Source organism: Crotalus tigris, unplaced genomic scaffold, assembly GCF_016545835.1.
Source record: "Crotalus tigris isolate CLP2741 ecotype Arizona unplaced genomic scaffold, ASM1654583v1 scf7180000019302.1197242, whole genome shotgun sequence".
Lineage (NCBI taxonomy): Eukaryota > Metazoa > Chordata > Lepidosauria > Squamata > Viperidae > Crotalus > Crotalus tigris.
Genome location: NW_024097477.1, coordinates 222,593 through 243,407, shown reverse-complemented (window position 1 = coordinate 243,407; position 20,815 = coordinate 222,593). Strand labels below are relative to the sequence as shown.

Here is a 20,815-nt window from a genome sequence, read left to right as displayed (position 1 = left end):
CCCCGTGAAATGGTCGTTCAACCCCAAATGGGGTCCCGACCCACAGATTGAGAACCACTGGTCTAGCAGGAGATACAATTCATTTTTAGACTTTTTTTTTTTCCATCTTCTTCACTTTCAGTTCTGAAGAAACTAAAATCTTGAATTTTCCTCAGTGCCATTTTGGGAAATGCTAACAAAGATACTACCGACTCCACCCTAAATAAGCAAGGGTTTACACAACAGGCTAAGAAAGAGTTTGCTAAAGAAGCCACGATGGGTTACATTTACACAACACACTAAACCATGCTTTACGAATCGTAGCAGTGGAGTTAGCAGGGCTAAATCAAAACCAAGAAATGACTTAATATAAAACGCAAATCCAGTTGTTGTAAGTGTGAGTGTAGATGAGTGGGTTTTTTTTTTTTATTGTACGCAGCCCAGAGTCACATTCTATAAAATGGATGGCTGTATAACTATGAGTTTTAAATTAATCAAATCAATAAATACACACAATTTGATTAGTTGTTGATAATAGGGAACTTGCCTTCTGAATGTTTATGATCCATTTCTTTGTCAGTCGTTCTTATAATTTTTTATACAGAAAGCCTCCCAGAATTGTTTGGAGTTGGGCAGCCTCTGCATTGTTTTAAATAAATAAATAACAACAATTATTCCTTTAACTGAACCTTTGACCAGCATCACTTCCTCTCCCTAACTTCTTTTGCTCTTAGAATGAACATATTGATGTTATGTGAGCCGCATGAAAGTTCTACAAACTAGAAAGTTCTTTATGGACTAAAAAGTACCTCTGTGAGTGAGGGGAGCAGTCTATAAATTTGATAAATTAACATCTGTTGACCTGTATCTTTTTCTGATTTCCTCTTCTATGCATGCGCAGTAACCTGCCTTTAGCCACTTATATGAATCATAACTGCCTATATTGAAAAAATGATCTTAACACGGAGACCTATAACTCTCTTTAAAGCTGGTTTTGGTTTGTTCTGAATTGCAGTCTAATTAAGTATAGGTATTCGCATATTTTGAATGAGTTTCCCATCCTGGCTCTTTAAAAAGCTGAGCAACTACTTTTGGCAGACTCTGAAGTCCAACCCAGGCTTTAGAAGGGAAGTGCAAGATGCTCACCTAAATAGTCTTTCAGCAATACTTAGAGTAGATCTGACATTTAAAACTCTCTCTTTTATACAACAGTGGTTTCCTCTCTAGGTTGCCAGATATGATGCACGTTTTCATTATTTTTCTGCCCTGTTCAGTGTCCCTGCTCAGACATGCACACGATTTTATTTAAGGTCAACTCAATCATGCCTTTTCAATTTCAGTTTCCTTCCGCCATGTTTACTGATGTTTGGTGAAGTTGCTACCCCAAAAAATGTATGTGTTGCTAGTATGGAAATATTCCTAGCTCTCCTGAGCTGGAGTGCTAAGAATTTCATTTGGTAAATTTACAGACATAGATTAAAAACAAAAAGAATGCCGAGAAATTCACAGACATTGAGATGGCACAACGGTATCTGGCTTTTCATTCTCCTCCATGGCTTAGTTGGAAACTATGTTGTATATTTTAACAGTTAAGAAGAGGGAAAGAAATGAGAAATAGCATAGGGAGGAAAACTACACAGCCAGAAACTAAAAAAAATAATAATAATGGAGCACCTATAGAATGTGCAAGAATGCAAAGAGAATCTGGCCTAATGTCAAGCAGAAAAGGCCAGGTCCACACATGAAGTTCCAATTAAAATGATTTATTGCTATTCATGTCTAAGCACAACAATCTTTTCAACTAATGGTTAGCAACTGCTTGGTAATAGATAAGGGTCAATGGAATTCAAGGGAGTTGGATGTAGGTCACTTGTGGCTATGTAGGGATTCTAGGCTGATTCCTCTTTTAACTCCACCTCCAGGTTCTGCCACTTTTTCTCCTACACCCAGAGTTTCCTTAGCTCTGGCAACATAAACAGTGCTAATTTTCTGGGGTACACCTTGCCAAGCCTAGTGGAACCAGTTTCTACATGCTCCAGCACAGTATGAAGTCAGTCTCCGAAGATCATACATCTCTATTCATTGCAGCCAAAGTTTGATAAAGCTCTCTGTTCCTTCAACTATGTGCCAGATGAACTTAGAACAGAAGTCAAACTCTGATGGGATTATTGGACTTTAAATAGGACCCCATCTGTCTCCTGCTCCAAAGAAAAGGAACTCCAAAAAAGCAAATGATGTACATAAATAGGATGACCTCACACATCCATCCAGTGGAAGAGGGAGAGAGGATAAACAACACTGCACGAGCAAGAAAAAAGAATCACCCTGAGTTTTCTTTTTAAAAAATTAAGTTTTGGATTCCTCTGGTGATTTTAAAGCAAGAGGATTATCAAGCAAAATTTAGACACTGCAACACAAATGTTAGGAGTAAGATTTAAAACTGGTGTGAGATCCCATGAATGGGATGCCAGACAATTCTTTAATCTACCTGAATTATGGCTATTTAACCTCTGCTTAAATATCTACTGTCTATCATTGAAGGTCAAATACATTCTTGTTGCATTACACTTTATTTAAACAAGTTCAACTGAAGTTGAAATGTATTAAGGATTTTCATTGTTTACTGGCCAGACTAAACAGAGATGGTATCCAAGGTCTGTAAAGACCTCTCCCCTTGTTTAATTTTTGTGGAGTCTGCAATGTACTTGATAACTCAAAAGTGTCTTTGTTAAGCTTTATTTAGACATACGGATTCTATATATTATGAAACAGAGAAATCATCTGATGTTGGCATTCTGGACACAAATAACAATCTGCCTTTTGTGATGTAACCTTTTGAAATTCAATCAAAAAAGACTCTTCTCAGCCCAAACAGAATCCACCAAGCCTGTTCAGTTTGGGAATGGCTTGCAAGAAGTCAACCCTTCCGCTCATCATAAGGAAGAGGAAGAACGTCCCAGATTTCTTTCCCTAGTGTCTGCTGACCTTTGTACTATAGAAAGAGGGTGGCCTAAGAATAGAGGCAGTCAGAGGTGGCTCACATGCTAAACGCAATTCACAATGAATGTCCTTGTCTCGCCGTCATTGTGGTGAAGAAAAGTCTTCAAGAACAGCCAATGGGGGATTGTTACACAAATTAGGAATCCTCTAGCATCACCATGAAAATATGATACATCCAGTGGATTGTGAAGTGGTGACTACACTGGGAACCCTGTTTGCGGAAAGTCCCTTTGGAAAGTGAAGATATAATCAGCGGCACATTTGCGAGTTTGGTCTCAGAAGATTCTGCTGGCTGTGAGCATGACCCTATTTTGTTCCTGGTAAACCAGTAGCCTTGTGGGGACCTTCTGGGAAAGTCTTGTTATACAGTAATTTTCTTAGATTTCTGATGTCACTTGACAACTTTCTCCAACTTGTCATCTCCAGATGTGCTAGCCAAAAGAGGCAGATTGTTTGGGAATTCCAGAATTGAGTCCAAAACATCTGTATTTCTTTGTTCAGGCATTAAGTGAATAAAGGTCAATGTAAAACTGTAGTTCCCTGTACAAAATTTTCTTAGAAGTTACATCTTTGACTAAAAGAAGAACATGCCTTGCAATCTACTGCCTTCTACTACAATGTTGGTGCATTGAGCTGTGGACTCAAGCTGAGTGCTAGGAAAACCTCCTTAAAGATTAAAGCAGTTCAACTGTGGAACCAATAAGTAAAGGAGCTGATAACCTCCCCTTCACTGCATACGTTCAGGCAGAGATAGGACAGCCATCTATCAGAGATTCTTTATCCCAAGAGATTACAGTCAATGACATCAGCATACAGCATAAGCATCTGTATGATGTCATGAATGTAGTAATCCCATTGGCTTTAGAGAAAAGGCAGTCATCTGCAGGGTTTACCATACAAAAACTAATGAAATCCTATATTCTGCTATTTTTTATTCATAAGTCCTTCACAGTCAGAAGAAGGAGGAGGAGGAGGAGGAGGAGGAGGAGGAGGAAAGCTCAACTAGAACACTAACAGCTTCTTAATCCATTGACTGTTTCTGCACTTATTGTGCAGCCACTGTACTTTAGAGAAAGATTTGTTAAATTGCATGCTTATGGTTTGACTTAGCTGTAACATGTCCTGGTGCTCCTAAAAGTGGTCATTTGCAAAGCAGAGGTTATTTTTATTGTTGTTGCTGTTGTTGTTTTTTTAAATGAGAAAACAGCATTTTTCTATAGAATGAGGCTTGTGGTTCCTATGTGACAAAATGCTAAGGAAACTGTCAGCAAAAGGGAGATGAACTAGGGGATCTGAAGCAACTATGCAGAAACATGAGTCAGTAAATGATTAGCCTACCCAAACATATCTACCTGTTAATAATTTATGGCCCCGTCAGCCACTGTCTGGAAAGAAAAAAAAACTCCCTTTAAAAATGAGCCAAAGCTGATGTAGCCATCAGAAATTCCTTCTCTTCCCAAGTGAGTGGGCAGTTTGCAGATAAATGCCCCTCTGAAATTTCCCATTCATGCTCTGAAATTAACTTGGTTTTAAGAAAATCCTACTGCAATCTCATTTTGAGTGGGGAGGAAGGAGTGTGAAGTAATGTCTGGAGAGTATATCTTAAGGGTCTCCTAGCTCTACACCTATACGTATGCTCAACAGGAGAAGTCTTCCTTGCAACCTTCTAGAAAATTACTCCAAACTGGACAGAATGAGAGAGAGAGAAGGGCACACCCCTCCCTTGGGATTTAATTATAGTCGTTATGAAAGTGAGGAAAGGGTTGTGAAATAAAAATACGACACTGAAAATGAATATCATTACGTTGTTACACATTTGTCTCTGAAATGGTTTTTCTGAAAAATCGCAACACTGGCCAACCATGAATGCTAATAGCTAATTTTATTCTCATTTGCAAATGTCTAGCAGGTGTCACTAGAGTAACTCAACCAAAACAAGGATCCACTTTTTGGACTTCTCCAACAGCCTAAAAACACTCTCCTACTAGAACTTTTAAGAAGTACAATAGGCATGTGCAAAATGTATCAGTCCAAAGCTTTTGATTTCCCTATGGATTACATCATTCTGGATTAGTTGGTGGTTCCCCAAAGTACAATCCAAACCAAAACCAGCTTGTGATATTCCAGATATAACTTCCAGATTAGCTTGGTCTCTGTCACAGCAGGTCTATCCGTTCGATCTAATCTGCACAACATACAAAGTCAACGTGTATTTATTTGCTTTTGGTTCAATGTGTTGCATTTACGTAGCCTCTGTATTTGTTCAATCACTTTTTGCAGTTTAATACATTGTTTAAGTCCAGCCATTGTGGTTCACTCCATAAATCTTGGCTGCATAGTTGACCAACCCAGACCTTGCATCTGGCAAGGATTCACACATATGGCAGAGATGGTCACTGCTGTTTACAGCCTCCTGGATATTATGTTGCAGTTGAGATGAATTGTGAATTGGACCCATACGCATTTGTTGTAGGTATGATCAATCAGTAATCATGCTGGAGGGGAAAGGGAAAATCCAGAAATGTAGCATTTGAGAATGGGAATATCTGCTGATAGCAGTGAATTTTCATTACTTCTTTCTCTAAGCTGTAAGAATTGTTTATCCTTTGCAAACTACCTGATAATATACAAGATAGCTCAGAAAGAAGAGGTCTGGGAGTCTGTAAGAGATCTGTATTGCTATCTTCCTGAAATATTTTTTGATTGTAATTATACTGGTATTATTATTGTTGTTGTTGTTGTTGTCAATCTGCAAGTTGGAAAAACCTAGTTTGACCCAACAGAAATCTGATTTTGATTTTGGTTGTGCCTTCTATAATGGTTGAGTTTACACATTGTGCTATGTCATGCCTTGTTTAACCCTAATTTGAGTAACCTCAATTGACTGGCTTCAAGAAAGACTTAAACCATTATTTAACATTATCTAACATTTTCATATGCAGTGGTTAATTTCACACAACTACCGCCTATAGAATTCAGGATCTTTCTTACCGTCTTGCACACCTCTACAACACATCACTTTTATATTAACTTGGGATTTCCTGCTATTCCATCCTATTTAGGTGGCATTGAATAAACAACTATGGGAAAACATCTGCTTTAATAGATGGACTAGAACTAATTTAACAAAATACAGATGTGTGAGAAAGGGGATGTTTCAAAGTCTGTCCAAACCACCAACATATATAGTTGCCTGATTAAGAAGATCTGCCAGATGAACTTTTACAAACTTTTGATCAGCTCTAGTAATAAATATATGGGTGTGTGGAGTAAGTTAGGGTGGGGAGTACTACAACACTTCTGAGCAGCCCTGTCAATTTGCCAAAATCGGTTGAGATGTGGAGCATAGATAGCGGAGCTTGTGCCTTTATTGCCAACTTGAGAAAATATCAAAAGCCAAATTGGGTGTTTACCAAAAGCATTACCTTCTCAGCAAAGCTGTTATCATCAGTGGGTTGTGTCTGACTGGTGATCATGACCGCACAAATAATCTTGCTGTCAGTGAAACTATCAACAAAGTAAAATCTACAAGACTGTTGATCTGTTCTTCAGTTTACTGCAGAGATAAACACAATGCCATCTTAATTTCCCATAAAACGGAGGGCTTTCAATGATTAAATCCGTATTTATGAAGATCATTACGTATAACCAACGTCTGTTTGGCCATTTTACCACATTTTTATGAGAAAAGCTGGCATTATAATATTCATTCCCATGTTACAGTGAAAAAATATGAGAGAAATAAAGATAAAAACACCACTTAGCTAAGGTCACTTCATGAGCTGATAGGCAAAGTGAAGCCAAGAACTCTTAGCTTACAAATATCCCTTTTGATGAACTCTTGTCACCCTTTCATCCTTATGGTTTTCCAGGAGTCACAGCCACTGCTGCCTTCTTGTTTTCCACAATACTAACAATCTAATAATTATAACAATTTCTGAACAGGAAGCAAAAGCAACAATAATATGATCCACAGAAGACCATCAAATGGGAACTAGTATAGCTTGGAGATCATCAAACCAAGAATTGGAATTCTATCGGTAGGACATTGTATTTTGTTATTTTCTCTAGGTCTTTCTCTATTGTCCTGCTGTCTACAGGTACCACAATATCCACTATCTAGACTTTTTGGTCTTTTTTTATCAACAATTGTTAATTCAGGGGGTGCTTGCCTAGAAACACAAATGGAACTGTGGCAAAGAAAGCAAAGATAGTACCAATAGCAACACGGGCGCCTTGGGTTGAATCCCAAAGCAACTGGAGCACCACTTGAACACCGTCAGCATTGACAAAATCACCATCAGTCAATTGCAAAAGGCAGCTTTACTTGAAACAGCTTACATCCTGCGACAATACTTTCCACAATATCAAACATCTGCCTATCCCAGTTCCTTGGGAAGAACTCGATAGATGGTAATGCCAAACAATTATTTATTATGGTTAATTGCACAATCAGCCAGTTATTTAGACTGGATTTGGACTTGAGTGGCACATTTCAACTGCAGTCATAGTAACTGCCAAGAAATGACACTGTCCACATAACTGTGAGCTACTGTTTCTCTAAGAACTCCCAACAACATAAATCTAGGAAACAAGTGAATGAGATGATTTACACCAAGGGAATGTGAACATGCATCCTTGCCTTATCCCGACATCTGAAGCAGCTCAATGGAGTTCTTCGATTCATTTCATATCTACCCCACAATCATGGCTAAATGGAGCCTCTCTCCACTCAACCTCAATCAACGCCCTACTTTCTGTTCTTCACCTACACTTACTACTTCTACAACCCACAGATACAGTTCATAGTGCAGAACTAAAATGACTAACCACTTCCTCTTGCATATAGCTCCTAAAATTATCTTCCATCTTCCCCAGAGGCACCACATACATGCACACACACTCACAAAGAATTATCAGCCCTATTAAAAAAAAAAACCTCTGCAAATTGAAAGAATTACATTCAGGTGTGGCCTCAAAGGCAGCTCCAATTGTCTCACCACTGCTGTTAAAGTGCAACCTTGAAAGAGATGTTTTAATGGTTAAAGCTCCAGTTAACAGTAGCCAATCTTACTTAATAGGTTTGTAGGCATCTCTAATGGGATGTGTGTAAAAATCCTTTAATACTAGGAATATGCAGAAAGTATAAAAGCTAGATTAGACCGTGTGTGGTTGTGTGTTGTGAGAATCTAGTCACTGTCGTAGCATATTTATGAACCAAGCTATCACAATAAATCATAAAAGGGTGTTATTTACTTGTGCTTAACATATTTATGTAGATACACCCAATATATTTGTTAACCTAGATTCAGGGAGGTATTATTTTTACTGTTGTCCATCCTGCCAATGAGAATGACACATGGGTCATGGTTGTATAACACACCAAACCTGGTGAACAATTTAGCCGACTGGTTTGTAGAAAGAGCTGAATTATAAATGAACCAAAAGAACTGAGATTGTAGAACATGCTGGATTTCCCCTCACTTCCAAAGAAATACTAAACCCAAAAATTTAAGGAACCACACTTAGCCTATTGCACAAATGCAACCGCCAGATCCTTGACTGACCTAACTGAGCATGTTGTGTGAGTGAACATTGCCACTGAGGAACTGCTTCGATCAGCCACATTTCTCCAGCATCTTACCTGTGTAACCGGCCAGGGCAGCAGCAGGAATGACAGGTTTGTCCTTGTTCATGTCAGTTCGATCTCGTACATAGTCCTTGAAAGTGCCTTTGGGCTTGTGGTTGGGCAGAGGAACAGGATAGTCCTCTGAATCAAAGCTATCATAGGAAGGGACACGCTGGAGACTCTGGAAGGATGATTGGCTGCTCCAGGACTGGGCCAGGCGGTCACAACTGTCGTAACTCTCAACACTCTCAAAAGAATCTTGGCCCCCAAGTTTACCTGCAAGGCAAGAAGAAAATGAAGTTCATCCCCAACCAGTGATTGAGATACCTCCATAAATTGGAGAAAGAAGCCCCAGGCTAGAAATAACATCTGTAGACTTCCAGATCCTCTCCAGCGTCGACTTCAATACCATGTTTTAATGGGATAGAAAGGAAAAGTCACTCTAAAATATGGCAAGCAATCATTTGAATTGTCCTTAATGAAATATTGTTTTAGCTTCATTCATCTGCTGTCCCAACTGCATCGTTTCCTTCTTTTTTTGCAGCACAGCCACGAGCCTGTCCCTCAAGAGTATGGGTCTTCAAACTTGGCCCTTTTATGACTTGTGGACTTCAACTCCCAGTGTGCCTGGCTGAGAAATTCTGGAAGTTGGAGACCCCTGCTCAAGAGCTTAATGTAGTTCTCAAGACAAAAAGAAGCTGGCCCATATTTCTGCAACTCCCCCATGAAGGCTTTTGTTGAAGCATTACTGCTGAAACAGAGCCAGACATGAATATCTTCAGGTATAGATCTGCCCTGGAGGGCTGTTGGCATGATGAGGTAGAAGGGCACTATGTCATCTTGGGTTGTGTCCAAAACAGGTATAAGGGAGAGGCCTAAGTTGAACGAAATGAGGATGGGTCTCATATTGTGTCCATCTGACATTCGCATCTCTTAGTGTAAATGATATCACTTAATCTTTTAAAGAATTGATAACAGGGCCATTATGTATTCAAGATGGACAGTGAATAATATTTATATGTTACTTATATGTAAGGGTGTAGGTCGATACCTATGTTGCATATAGTATGTTTTAAATGTGTGTTATGTATGTGTACACTTTGGGAAGAAGCAGCTAAATTTCATTTGTAATGTGTACCATTGTGCACAGAGGAAAAAATGACAATAAAGGTTATCTAATCTAATCTAATCTTTGTGGAGTCAAGGTTCACAGGGATCTATGCCTCTCACTGCTTGAACACTGTCTCCATGCTTTGAACAACCTTTTCCCTGAAATATACTTTCTTCCTATTCAATTAAGGATATTGCTAAATCTGAGAAAGGGACAAAGTTCTTTTTTCAGTGGATCCTAAGGAGAGAAATAGCCCAAACTACAGCTCTGGAGTTATGGTGGAATGTAGTCTGAATTCCAGAGGACAGAGACATCAAGTTTAAATAGTTTGGAGAAAGAGGGTCAAGTCAGCTCCTCCCTAGAAGTTATCAGAGTAGAGCTCTAACATGTAAGTAGTTTGCTTTAACTGGAGAGGATTTCTGCATATAGATGAGGAACAATACAGGAAACGTCTTAGAAGTAACTTTGTGTGTCTTTTTTTGGTTTTTGGAGGTGGTCAGGAGTAGCGTCGTAAGCACGGTAGAAATTATAAACGGAAAGTAGTTCAAGCTCAGATTCAATTTCTAGTTCAATCTCCAGTTTCTCCATTTAACAGCAACATGTTGCAAGGAGAAGGAATGACGTCTTCATACGGATTAGTGAGTTAGATGGAGAAACCACCTGACCTGCTATAGGGAAACCACCAAGCATACAGATTACCACTTGTGCTGCCTATCACGAAACTTCTCCAAATGTGATAAGTATCGTCTTTTATACTCCAGCTTCCAGATTCAGGGTTTGTTTGTTTGTTTGTTTGCTTGCTTGCTTGTTTGTTAATCATGCATTCATTTAAACACTTTCAGATTTCAGCTGCATATGAAGAGCCCTCTGTTACAAACAAGAAAAGACTGTGCATTATTTCTTCTTCTTCCTCCTCCTCCTCCTCCTCCTCCTCCTCCTCCCCTCCTTCTCCTCCTCCTCCCCCTCCTCCTCCTCCTGACTAATAGATGTTACCTCAGTCCTGGCAAGTATGAGGGTTGTTTATTCTTGGCTTCTTAGAGATACTGGCCAGAAGTCCAATATGTCAACTCAGGCAACTCTGCCCAGATTGATCACTCTTATTTCAGCTAAAAATCTGAATTCCTACCAAAGCACACAGGTTGAAAAGTGAACAAATAAAACAAAACAAATAAGATCTGACACTGCTTTCTCTGGAATTCCACTCTATGGCTATTGCTCAACCATTTCAGATTTACTGACAACCTTAACAGCGTAGTAGGATCATCTGAGTTCATTAATTACCAAAACCAGTCTGAAAACAGCTGCTTGGATTGTGCAAGACCAAGGGGAAAAAATTCATTGGCAGAGATGGTGGCAACTAAAGCCCACAGAATAAACCTCAGAGGTGAAGTCTTTGAACTGGCATATTTGCCCTGTTTTGATTTGACCTCCATATCCTCTACAGTATGTACCTCCCTATCCACCCATCCTCAAAATATATCGAGTAAGAATTTAGATAATGGCAGGAAACACTTGCTTGACATAAGCACAGAGAGCCTCTATAAAATTTGGAAGGTGTATGATGCCTTTCTCATGTAGCATCTTTAGAACGCTCAAAAGCAAATCCATGGCTTAAGAAAACAAACAACTCTTCAACCATTCTACTGGTAGAATTTCTAGTTGAAAAATCTTGCATAGCATAACTTAGGAAAAAGTGTCCATCAGTCAAAGGACATATATCACCTTGCCAAAATAGTGCTATTTATTTATTCATTAAACCTGCAGAGTGATCCCAAAGGAGGGATAAATTTGTTAAACAAACAAACAAAACACGTTATTTATTTAGTCGGTTGATGTGCTGTAGGGAGCTGTATCCTGTTGACCTTGGCTGATCTCAAAAGAGCTCAGCAAGGTCAGTTAGACCAGGATAATACTTGGATGGGAAAACATGAAAAGGGTGTTGGCTACATTGGAAAAATAAAAAAAAATAAATCCTAGAAGGCAAACCACTTCCAAATAGTTGCCAAGAAAAGTAGATGGATGTTTCCAGACATCTTTCCATTTTTAAACATTGTGTGATATGTGAGCTTAGCTACTGTGGCTTGATCACAGTGTGATCTCAACTAACTGTAACATATTCCAAAAACCTTGGTTAAATCATAGTTTTATGAACTCCCATAATTCCTCAGCCAGCATGCCTGGCTGAGGAATTCTGGGAGTTGAAGTCCACAAGTCATAAAAGGACCAAATTTGAAGACCCCTGCTTTAAGTGACATAAAATCTCAACCAGTATTGTGACTGGACACCAGTAGCTGAGCTGTGATTTGTTCATTGGTTTGTTACGTTTTTGTGCTAAAAAAAAAAAAGCCCAAAAGGCTGGGTTGGTAACCTATTATGGAAAAAAATAAAATCATCTCAACCCCACTGTAAAGTGTAGGCAGGGGTGTCTGGGAATCAGAACTGGGACAAAGAACAATGTCAAATCCAATTTATTATTGTCATAGGTCTGGGGTATATTAAAGGTATGATGGGGTGAGAATGGATTTATAGGTATGTACATGTTTGAAACCAAAGTCATTTATCCCTATCTACAATAGTGTCCTCATTTGAGTCAGAAGTTACAGCAGATATGTTCCTCCCTGAATTTTGACACAATATAGTCCAACTTGTCAGGGTGGTTACTATGACCATTGCAAGAATTTTTTTTGCAATAGCCTTTGCCAGTTCCAAATTCCTCAAGATGTCTTGGACTATGACTTCCATAGTCAGTAGTTGGGGAAGACTAGGTTAGAACACTTCTCCAGTATACCATCTTTTAGAAAAAGTTACCAGCAATAACAATAGTAGTAGCACTTAAATGTATATACCTCCCTGTAATGCTTTACAGCACTCTTTGGGTGGTTTACAGTGTCAACATCTTGCCCCCAACAATCTGGGTCCTCATTTTATTGACCTTGGAAAGATGGAAGTCTGAATCAATCTTGAGCTCCATCAGGATTGAACTTCGGATTGTGGGCAGAATTAGCCGGAAATACTGCATTTTAACGACTGAGCCACCATGGCTCATTAAAGGCTCACCAGCACAATGCAACCATAAACTCTATCTGAAGAAGTTGTTGGCAATACCAAGAATGGAACAGATGGCCTAAATAAAGAGACCTTTATTATCTATTAGTCTACACTACCTCGGCTGGCACGCCCCATGCACATGTTATCCGGTGTTACGACTTCCTGTTTGATTGTGAAGTAGTCTGTCGGCAAGGAGTCCATCTGCACTGGGTCGCGAAGAATGACTGATGGGTACTCATTCTCGTATTTGAGAGACAGGAGCTCCTCAGAGCTGATTGGATGGAGAGTCTGATAGGACTCTGTGATGAAGCTGGGCTCAGAAAACTCTGATGGAGGCACACACTGGGCATGCTCAATGCCATAACCTACAAAGAGAAAAATGGCGTGAAGTGATGTTCCAGGTTTTTAGGAACCTGCAGAAGGACACAAGTAAAGGGAGGGAGGAGAGAGAAAGAGGGGGGGGAAGGAAGGAAGGAAGGAAGGAAGGAAGGAAGGAAGGAAGAAAGAAAGAAAGAAAGAAAGAAAGAAAGAAAGAAAGAAAGAAAGAAAGAAAGAAAGAAAGAAAGAAAGAAAAGGAATTGGACTTACTAATGAAGTAGTCGGATGTATAGCGAGATTCTGGATAGGCAGTATTTATTCCATTTGCTGGATATGGCTTGATCTCTTCTATATGAAATAAATGAAAGGGAATATCTCAATTATTCACCAACAATACAACTGGTGTGTGTGTGTGTGTGTGTGTGTAATTTTCCTGAGTGCCAAACATTATGCAATTTTCTTATGTTTCTTTAGAAGAGCCTGTTAAGAAACTGTGACTGATGCAAAGTCATCACACACCATGGTGATGAGTATGTCAAACAGGCACCTGAAGAAAAATTTATGGAAACACTATTGAACATAGAAAGTGATAGTTACCCAAAAAAAAATGCAAGATGTGAACCAAAAAGGCATGAATCACTGTGGAGTTCAGTGGTGTGCATGTAAGCATGGCTTTCCATGTCATGAACATCTGCATTAAAATTTTGTATACAATTTCCAAGACTTTACCTATGTGGCATCTGTTGTTTTAAACAGCTTGAAGGTCCTGACTGCAATAAGGATAGCAGACTGGTGCAATCAATATAGTTTGAGCACAGTTCCCATAATCACCAACCATATGCCAAGCTGGCTAATGAAAGTTAAACACAAGAATTGTCCTCCTTAAGTTCTATTAAACAAATGTTGATATAGTTACATGCCTTACAGTTGTGTAATAGGATTTTCCCTCCATTTTTATCAGACTAAGAAAGCTATTTGTGGCTGGCAGCTACATCTTCTGAGTAAGCCCCTTGGCACGGTCTAGTCATATTGCAAAATGACTGAATATTTTTCATTGATTTTGATTTAATTTGACTATTGTTCCAAACTGTGAATAAGGAAAGCATCATGCTCCAATGCAAGGAGATCAAGTCGTTATTCATCTGTTTGTTAACAAATTTCACGGAGGGGAAACCGTTCTCTGCCAATTTGATGAGTTCCCTTTCTATTCCCTTACCTAAATCGTTTATGAAGATATTGAAGAGAACTAAGACAGAACCTTGGGATAACCCACTGCTTACTTCCCTCCATGTAATTTGTTAGCCAACCAACAGAATAACAAAATTCTGTTATTTGGCAGGAGGATCTCGAGGAATTGGGGGGGATCTAGAAAAGGATCTCAGTGGTCTAGGTGGCCCACAAGCTCCTATGCTCAATATCAGCTTGACTAAGCCAGATTGTACGGAGCAGCATGTCCTAGTGCCATTACTTCAAAAACTTTTGCGGGAAGCAAACACAAAGAACTGCATGGTCAAAGTAATCAAGATGGCCAGGGTCAAACATTCTGCCCTGACCTGATTACTTTTACGAGCAGCCTTCTGACACGCTTAGCTATTTCAAAACATTTCAGTCAGAGGTGACTCACCTACCACAGGCTGTCTAACAGAGACAGAAAAGGCATCAGGCAAGGACATATATTCTGACATATATTTCAGAATACTCAAAATTTATTCCTTTCCCTTCCCCATGTCCTAAAATAAACTCTTGTTCCTCAGAGTCAGCAGTGTCCTCTCGCTGACTACAAAGCTGGTGCCCTCTCTAGAACTATAACACGGCTTATTCCCTTCCCTGTGTTTATCTATCTGGGGTTTGGCAGATCTGTCCAGGAGGAGGTGGGTTCCCTGGTGGCTCAAAACTAGTCAGTACATATGGGACTATAGGACTGAAAGATGACTATGAAGGAGGGAGGACTTCTTTTAACCTTAGCACCTTTGTGAAAATTTACCCAACAGTCATGCTTATACCTGAGGTATCCAACCATGGCAACTTTAAGCATGGCTGGCTGGGGAATTCTGGGAGCCCACAAGTCTTCAAGTTGCCAAGGTTGGACACCTCTGCTTTAGATAGTCTTCATCTCACTAGACAAAGATAATAGCTATCAGATGCATGATAATTTCCCCTTTCTAGTTTTGCAAATAGAAGTAGAAAGTGAAAACTGTTTTTCAACCTCTTTCAGCCACTGTATATAACTAGCTATTTGGAAGGTACCTAGCAAATGCTCAATTTTCTGGATCTCAGTAAGTGGACTTTGCATACAACAGACCAAATTCCATTACAGTTTATGTAAGGACACATTTACACAAATGATTTAACTTGCATTATTTCCCTAATGTCATTATGCAAAATTCGGTTAGTTGCACAATGACACAGATAATGCATTGCCACAGTGATGCACTGTTCAATTTCTCAGATTATGGGGAATAATCAACATGGTCTTCCTCCAAATAATCCATTAAAACAAGGTTTCACTGCATATGTTTCCAGATCCTTATTTGGCAAAAAGATTCCTTGTTTTCTAGAATTCAATCTTAATCAACTTTTGCCAATATCTCCAGCTTAAAAACAATTGGCTAATTTGAGTGTTGTTTTCATGTTATTTCCTAGACTGTTGTTCAATTCTAAGGAGATGCCACCCCCACTAACTCCCATGCAAGTAAACAAAAAAAAAAACATTTGTCAAAGCCACAACATGCATTGCCTAGTATTTAGCAATAGCAATAGCAATGAGACTTATATATTGCTTCATAGGGCTTTACCACCCTCTCTAAGCAGTTTACAAAATCAGCATCTTGCCCCCAACAATCTGGGTCCTCATTTTACCAAAGGATGGAAGGCTGAGTCAACCTTAAGCCGGTCAGGATTGAACTCCTGGTAGTGGGCAGATTTAATCTGCAATACTGCATTCTAACCACTGTGTCAACAGGGCTCTTTCATATGTAGATGAGGCTCATTGCCAATTATTCAGGGCAAATGGTAAAACTACTATATCCTGACTCCTGTTTTAGCACATTTTTAACTTAAATTTTAAGTTAATTTTTAAGCCACCCAAACATAGAGAAGCACCTTAGATTGAGTTAAGCTTTTGCTCCCATCAAGATGAAGGGTCTGCAAGATTTTCAAGCATGCTGGGCCCACCCTTCCCAGAGAAGATTGTGCAAGGATAAAAGCTGAATTGGGATTCAACTGAATTGATATTTAAGCTCATGAAACCAAATATGATTCCTTAGACATGTTCATGTGGTGGTCACATCTGAAGAGGTTCTGAATACAATGGACTGAAGCTCTTGGAGGAGGTTGACATGATTTTGGGGGACATCTGCTAATGTACTCCATTTCTGATTAGTATTCTCTATATTCATTGATTCTTAAAGCATTTTAATCTAAGGAATTTTTCCCAGCCCACCAGAAGTTACTTGGGATTTTGGGAAAACAAGTCCTTAAACTCTAGATTTTTAGTATACCATATGCATTATGTGTGTCATGGTGATGCCAGTTTGCTCAGCATAACAAAACATGTGGAAACTGAAATCTCTATGCTCTGCATGCATCTTGCTCTATCACTCAACTCTCTCATACTGTGTGGTCGCCACACTGTAAAAAAAGATGTTGAGACTCTGGAAAGAGTGCAGAGGAGAGCAACAAAGGTGATCAGGGGACTGGGGGCTAAAATATATAAAGAACAGTTGCTGGAATTGGGTATTTAAGGAAGAGAAGGACTAGGGGTGACATGATAGCAGTCTTCCAATATCTCAGAGGCTGCCACATAGAAGAGGGAATCAAACTATCCTCCAAAGCACCTGAAGGCAGGACAAGAAGCAACAGATGGAAACGAACCAAAGAGAGAAGCAACCTGGAACTAAGGAGAAACTTCCTGACAGAACAATTAACCAGTGGAATGATTTGCCTCCAGAAGTTGTGAATGCTCCAAGACTAAAAATTTTTAAGAAAAGATTGGACAGCCATTTGTCTGGAATGGTATAGGGTTTCCTGCCTGAGCAAGGGGTTGGACTAGATGACCTCCAAGGTCCTGTTATTCTATATTCATTGAAACTTGTTGGGCATGAAAAGGGGAATGGAAAAGAGCCGCCCCTGTGTGCCACCAACGAAGGAGAGGAGAAGCTGTCCATCTTACATCCAAGCATGTTTACCTTCAGAAAGCCACAAAAGGTGGAAACATCCCCTACCTTTTTAGTGGATTTCATGGAACAGACAAAACTGTCCCAACCCACTGTTTCCTCCCAAAATGGAATAATAAGCACCTGCCTCTACCTATTACAGAAGCCTCCAAAATGGTTTGCAAACATCTTAGTGGTACCCTCTATTTACAGTTGGTTTCACCTTATTATTCAAGACTGAATGCCACTCTGTTACTTTTTAAAGCTTATCCAGGGTAGTCCAAGAATAGCTATGCTTTCCCATTATTTTTGGAAAAAGGAGGTGCCAGAAACACAGCTTTGCCCTTATAAACTGTGTGCAGCTCAACAGTCAAAACCCCTAATTTATAAAGGCCTTTATATGAACTTGGTTCACTGGCATATTTTCCCCACAGGCTCCTGAGAATAAGATTTTGCAGGTACTTGGCAAGGAACTGGATGCTGGTAAACTATAAGCATACTGGAAAATCCCACCCATTAAAGCACAGACACACTTCCTATCAGTGGCTACAGTGCTGTTCTCCTTGTTTGTAACTCCTCTTTTTAATAGCTTAAGCACATTGATGGAAAAGCTACTAAAAAGATTTTGTGCAGGAATAGTCAGCTAAAGATAGGAGAAAGGTATAATTTAACCACAAAACTTGGGTCTGAAATATGTAAACTAAGTTAGCAATCTGATAAGCCCCTGTGGCATTGTGCAGTCTTGCAGAGTTGAACTCATGTCCTAGTCCAGCGTTTCTCAACCTCAGCAACATTAAGATGAGTGGACTTCAAGTTCCAGAATCACACACACACCCCGCAGCCAACAAGGGGGTGAGAGATATCTCTTTGGGATTCGATGGCACTCTAGTATCCATAGATCTTGTGTTAAATCAACTCATAATGTAAACTGTGGTTGTCCAACTTCTTGGCTTGCCTGGGCTGCATTGAATGAAGAGGAATTGTCTTGGGCCACATATAACATTTATAATATAGTTAATGTATATAAGTAATAAAAATATAGAAAACTAAAGAAAGAATGTTATCTTGTAGGCCACATTACTAGCGGTCCAGGGCCACATGTAGTCCATGAGTTGCAAGTTGGACACATCTTATGTAGACAGTTCCTAAACAAATACAATCTCTCTGAAGGCAATTTCCTATGTTCCCCAAAATAGATAAAGATAACACTCCCTTTAAAAATGTATGGGTAAGGGCAAGCTGCTTTGTAACTACACTTTGCCAAAAGTATTCAGTAGAAGATGCTGCATATTTATATCTCTGAGGAACAACTAAACCTGATAAAGTGATGCAGAACCAGGAACATTGATTCTGCAGTGGGATATTCAGGAACTCTCACGAACTTGTGCAGTCTTCCAATACAGTCCTGATCAAGGCAAGTGAGGTTTTTATTGGTGGTCGTCATATATTACCTTTCTGCAACATCTCCAGATGTTCCCAAAGAATGTCTCCTACAAAGTCTGGTGCTAATTCAAGGAAGCAGTCCTTCCCTAGGGCACACAGGGCAGCTCCATTCATGCAGAACTTCTGGAAGTCCACATCCTTCAGACTGAACTCATTCATGGCCCACATAATCCAGTCCCGTACATGAGTTTCTGTCCACTGGTGAGGATCTACATGAGGAAACCACAGATAAAAAGAGGTAGTGGGTGGGTGGCATGTTGTATGCAGTTTACAGCATTCTATTGGGGAAGGTTGCAAGATCTCTGCTAGACTGAATTATTCGCCCTTGAATCTCTCTCAGCAAAAAATCATATGGAATTCTCTCCACTGTTGATAATCCAGTGAGAAGTAAGCTTTTCCCAATATGCTGGCAGAATTGGCAGAGACCTCAGTTTTTATCCAAGCTGGCTAGAAGCTGGATATTATTCAGAAGTTCTTTGGATGATCAGATATTGGAAACCATCACCTTGACATATTAATTGCAATTTTGCCCAGTCTACAGGTAGCCCTTGACTTATGACTGGTTGATTCTCAACTGTTTGAAGTTACAACAGACCTCCCTGGGGGTATTTACAACCCAGTTCCAAAGTTACGATTGCTGCTCCCCGTGAAGTCATAGGACCACATGTTAGGCACTTGGCAACCAGCTCACGTTTACTGCCATTTGCAGTGCCCCACAGTTGCATTACTGTATTTTGTGATGGTTTTGCTGAAAACCAGTATTTCCGTCGAATTTTTGGCAAGATCAGCCCATTGGATTACTTAACAACCAGGATGTTTGCTTAATGACCGTGGTGGTCCTTCTACAAGCATGGTGGTTGCTTAACCACTGCTGCAAAGAAGGTTGTAAAATTGGGTTAGTCACATGGGTGACCTAAAGGATGAGAAGTTACCACCATGATGGGCAGACTCCATTTTGGTTGAACGTTGAGGACTACAGTATCAAATACGATTCCCTTCTTAATAATATACCAACCACCCTTTAAAAATATAGTAATATATAAGAAAAAGGCTGTCGGTTGTTTCCACCATCGAGTTGAATGTCACTTAGTTAAGTATCAGAGCAAAGGAAGTATGAATCTCAAAGTTGTGGAAGGCTACGGAGACAACCTCTGAGGAACTCTATGCCCTGGGAGCTACAATATATCCATAAATGATACAACTGCTACCCTTATGTTCCAAACGCTATGCAGTGTTCAAATTGCTTTCTATATACTAAATGAAAACTGAATTACCCAAGAGGGACTCTCGAATACATTCCACCAACCCATTCAACTTGCACCTGTTTTGAAACCACACACTTTTGTAGCAGGTTTGCACAAGTCAGTACTTGTGACTTACCTTTGGGTATTCCCAGTCGTTGCTGCTCTTTTGTGAAACCACTGAACGTGGCTTTTAATGCCTGAGACATCATTTCTTTGCTGCTTGGGGTTAACAAAGGCACATCTGCACATTCCATATCTAAAAGACAGAGATGAGAAACAGGAACATCAGTGGATAAAGTGGTATGAATGGTGGAAGGACCAGGGAACTGAAGTTGTAGCATCGATTTCAATAGGCCCAACATTTTTTTCCTGGCTAGAATACTACTCAAAAGGCAAATCTAAGTTGACTAGAAGATAATATTCCATGAACAGCCAATGGAAGTGGACTGTATGAGGCCATTTTTGAGTTGCTGCTCTTTGGTTTTGATTTTGTAAAGATATATAGAATTGAAGATTAGGCATTAAGTCTCCCTTGGTCAAGTGCCAAAATCAAGAAAGACATGTTGAGATTCTTCTAAGCAGTTTTCTTTATGGTCTCTTACCTATAGACAGAAATCTTGCCAAACTAAAACAGTGCACTTGCACAATAAAAGATATACCCTGGGAACTATGATAATTATGGTAAGGCAAACTCCACTTATCTCAGTAAGCTCACCCAAAATATGTATGGCTACACATTTTTATGGCAATGAAATCCTCATTTAAAGTAAGGGGGTAGGGTGAGGACGGAGAGTGTCACCTAGATAGGAAGGTTTCTTTTCTATATATGTTTATGGTATTTTGTTTGATAGTCTACTAAGATATACAGTTTTGCTTGTTATCTTTCTGC

General features: G+C 39.6%; 1 protein-coding gene across 2 annotated transcripts in view; it reads right to left on the bottom strand.

Moving 5' to 3' along the window:
- The window catches only part of ETS1 (ETS proto-oncogene 1, transcription factor), a 106,119-nt gene that overhangs the window by 5,340 nt on the left and 79,964 nt on the right, over positions 1 to 20,815 (bottom strand). For both annotated transcript variants that reach the window (XM_039361576.1, XM_039361577.1), the window contains 5 exons: positions 20,063 to 20,182; positions 18,691 to 18,891; positions 13,356 to 13,433; positions 12,884 to 13,132; positions 8,624 to 8,884 (listed from right to left, as the gene is read on the bottom strand). In XM_039361576.1, coding sequence (XP_039217510.1) covers positions 8,624 to 8,884; positions 12,884 to 13,132; positions 13,356 to 13,433; positions 18,691 to 18,891; positions 20,063 to 20,182 — 909 coding nt within the window. The remainder of the gene's footprint in view (positions 1 to 8,623; positions 8,885 to 12,883; positions 13,133 to 13,355; positions 13,434 to 18,690; positions 18,892 to 20,062; positions 20,183 to 20,815) is intronic.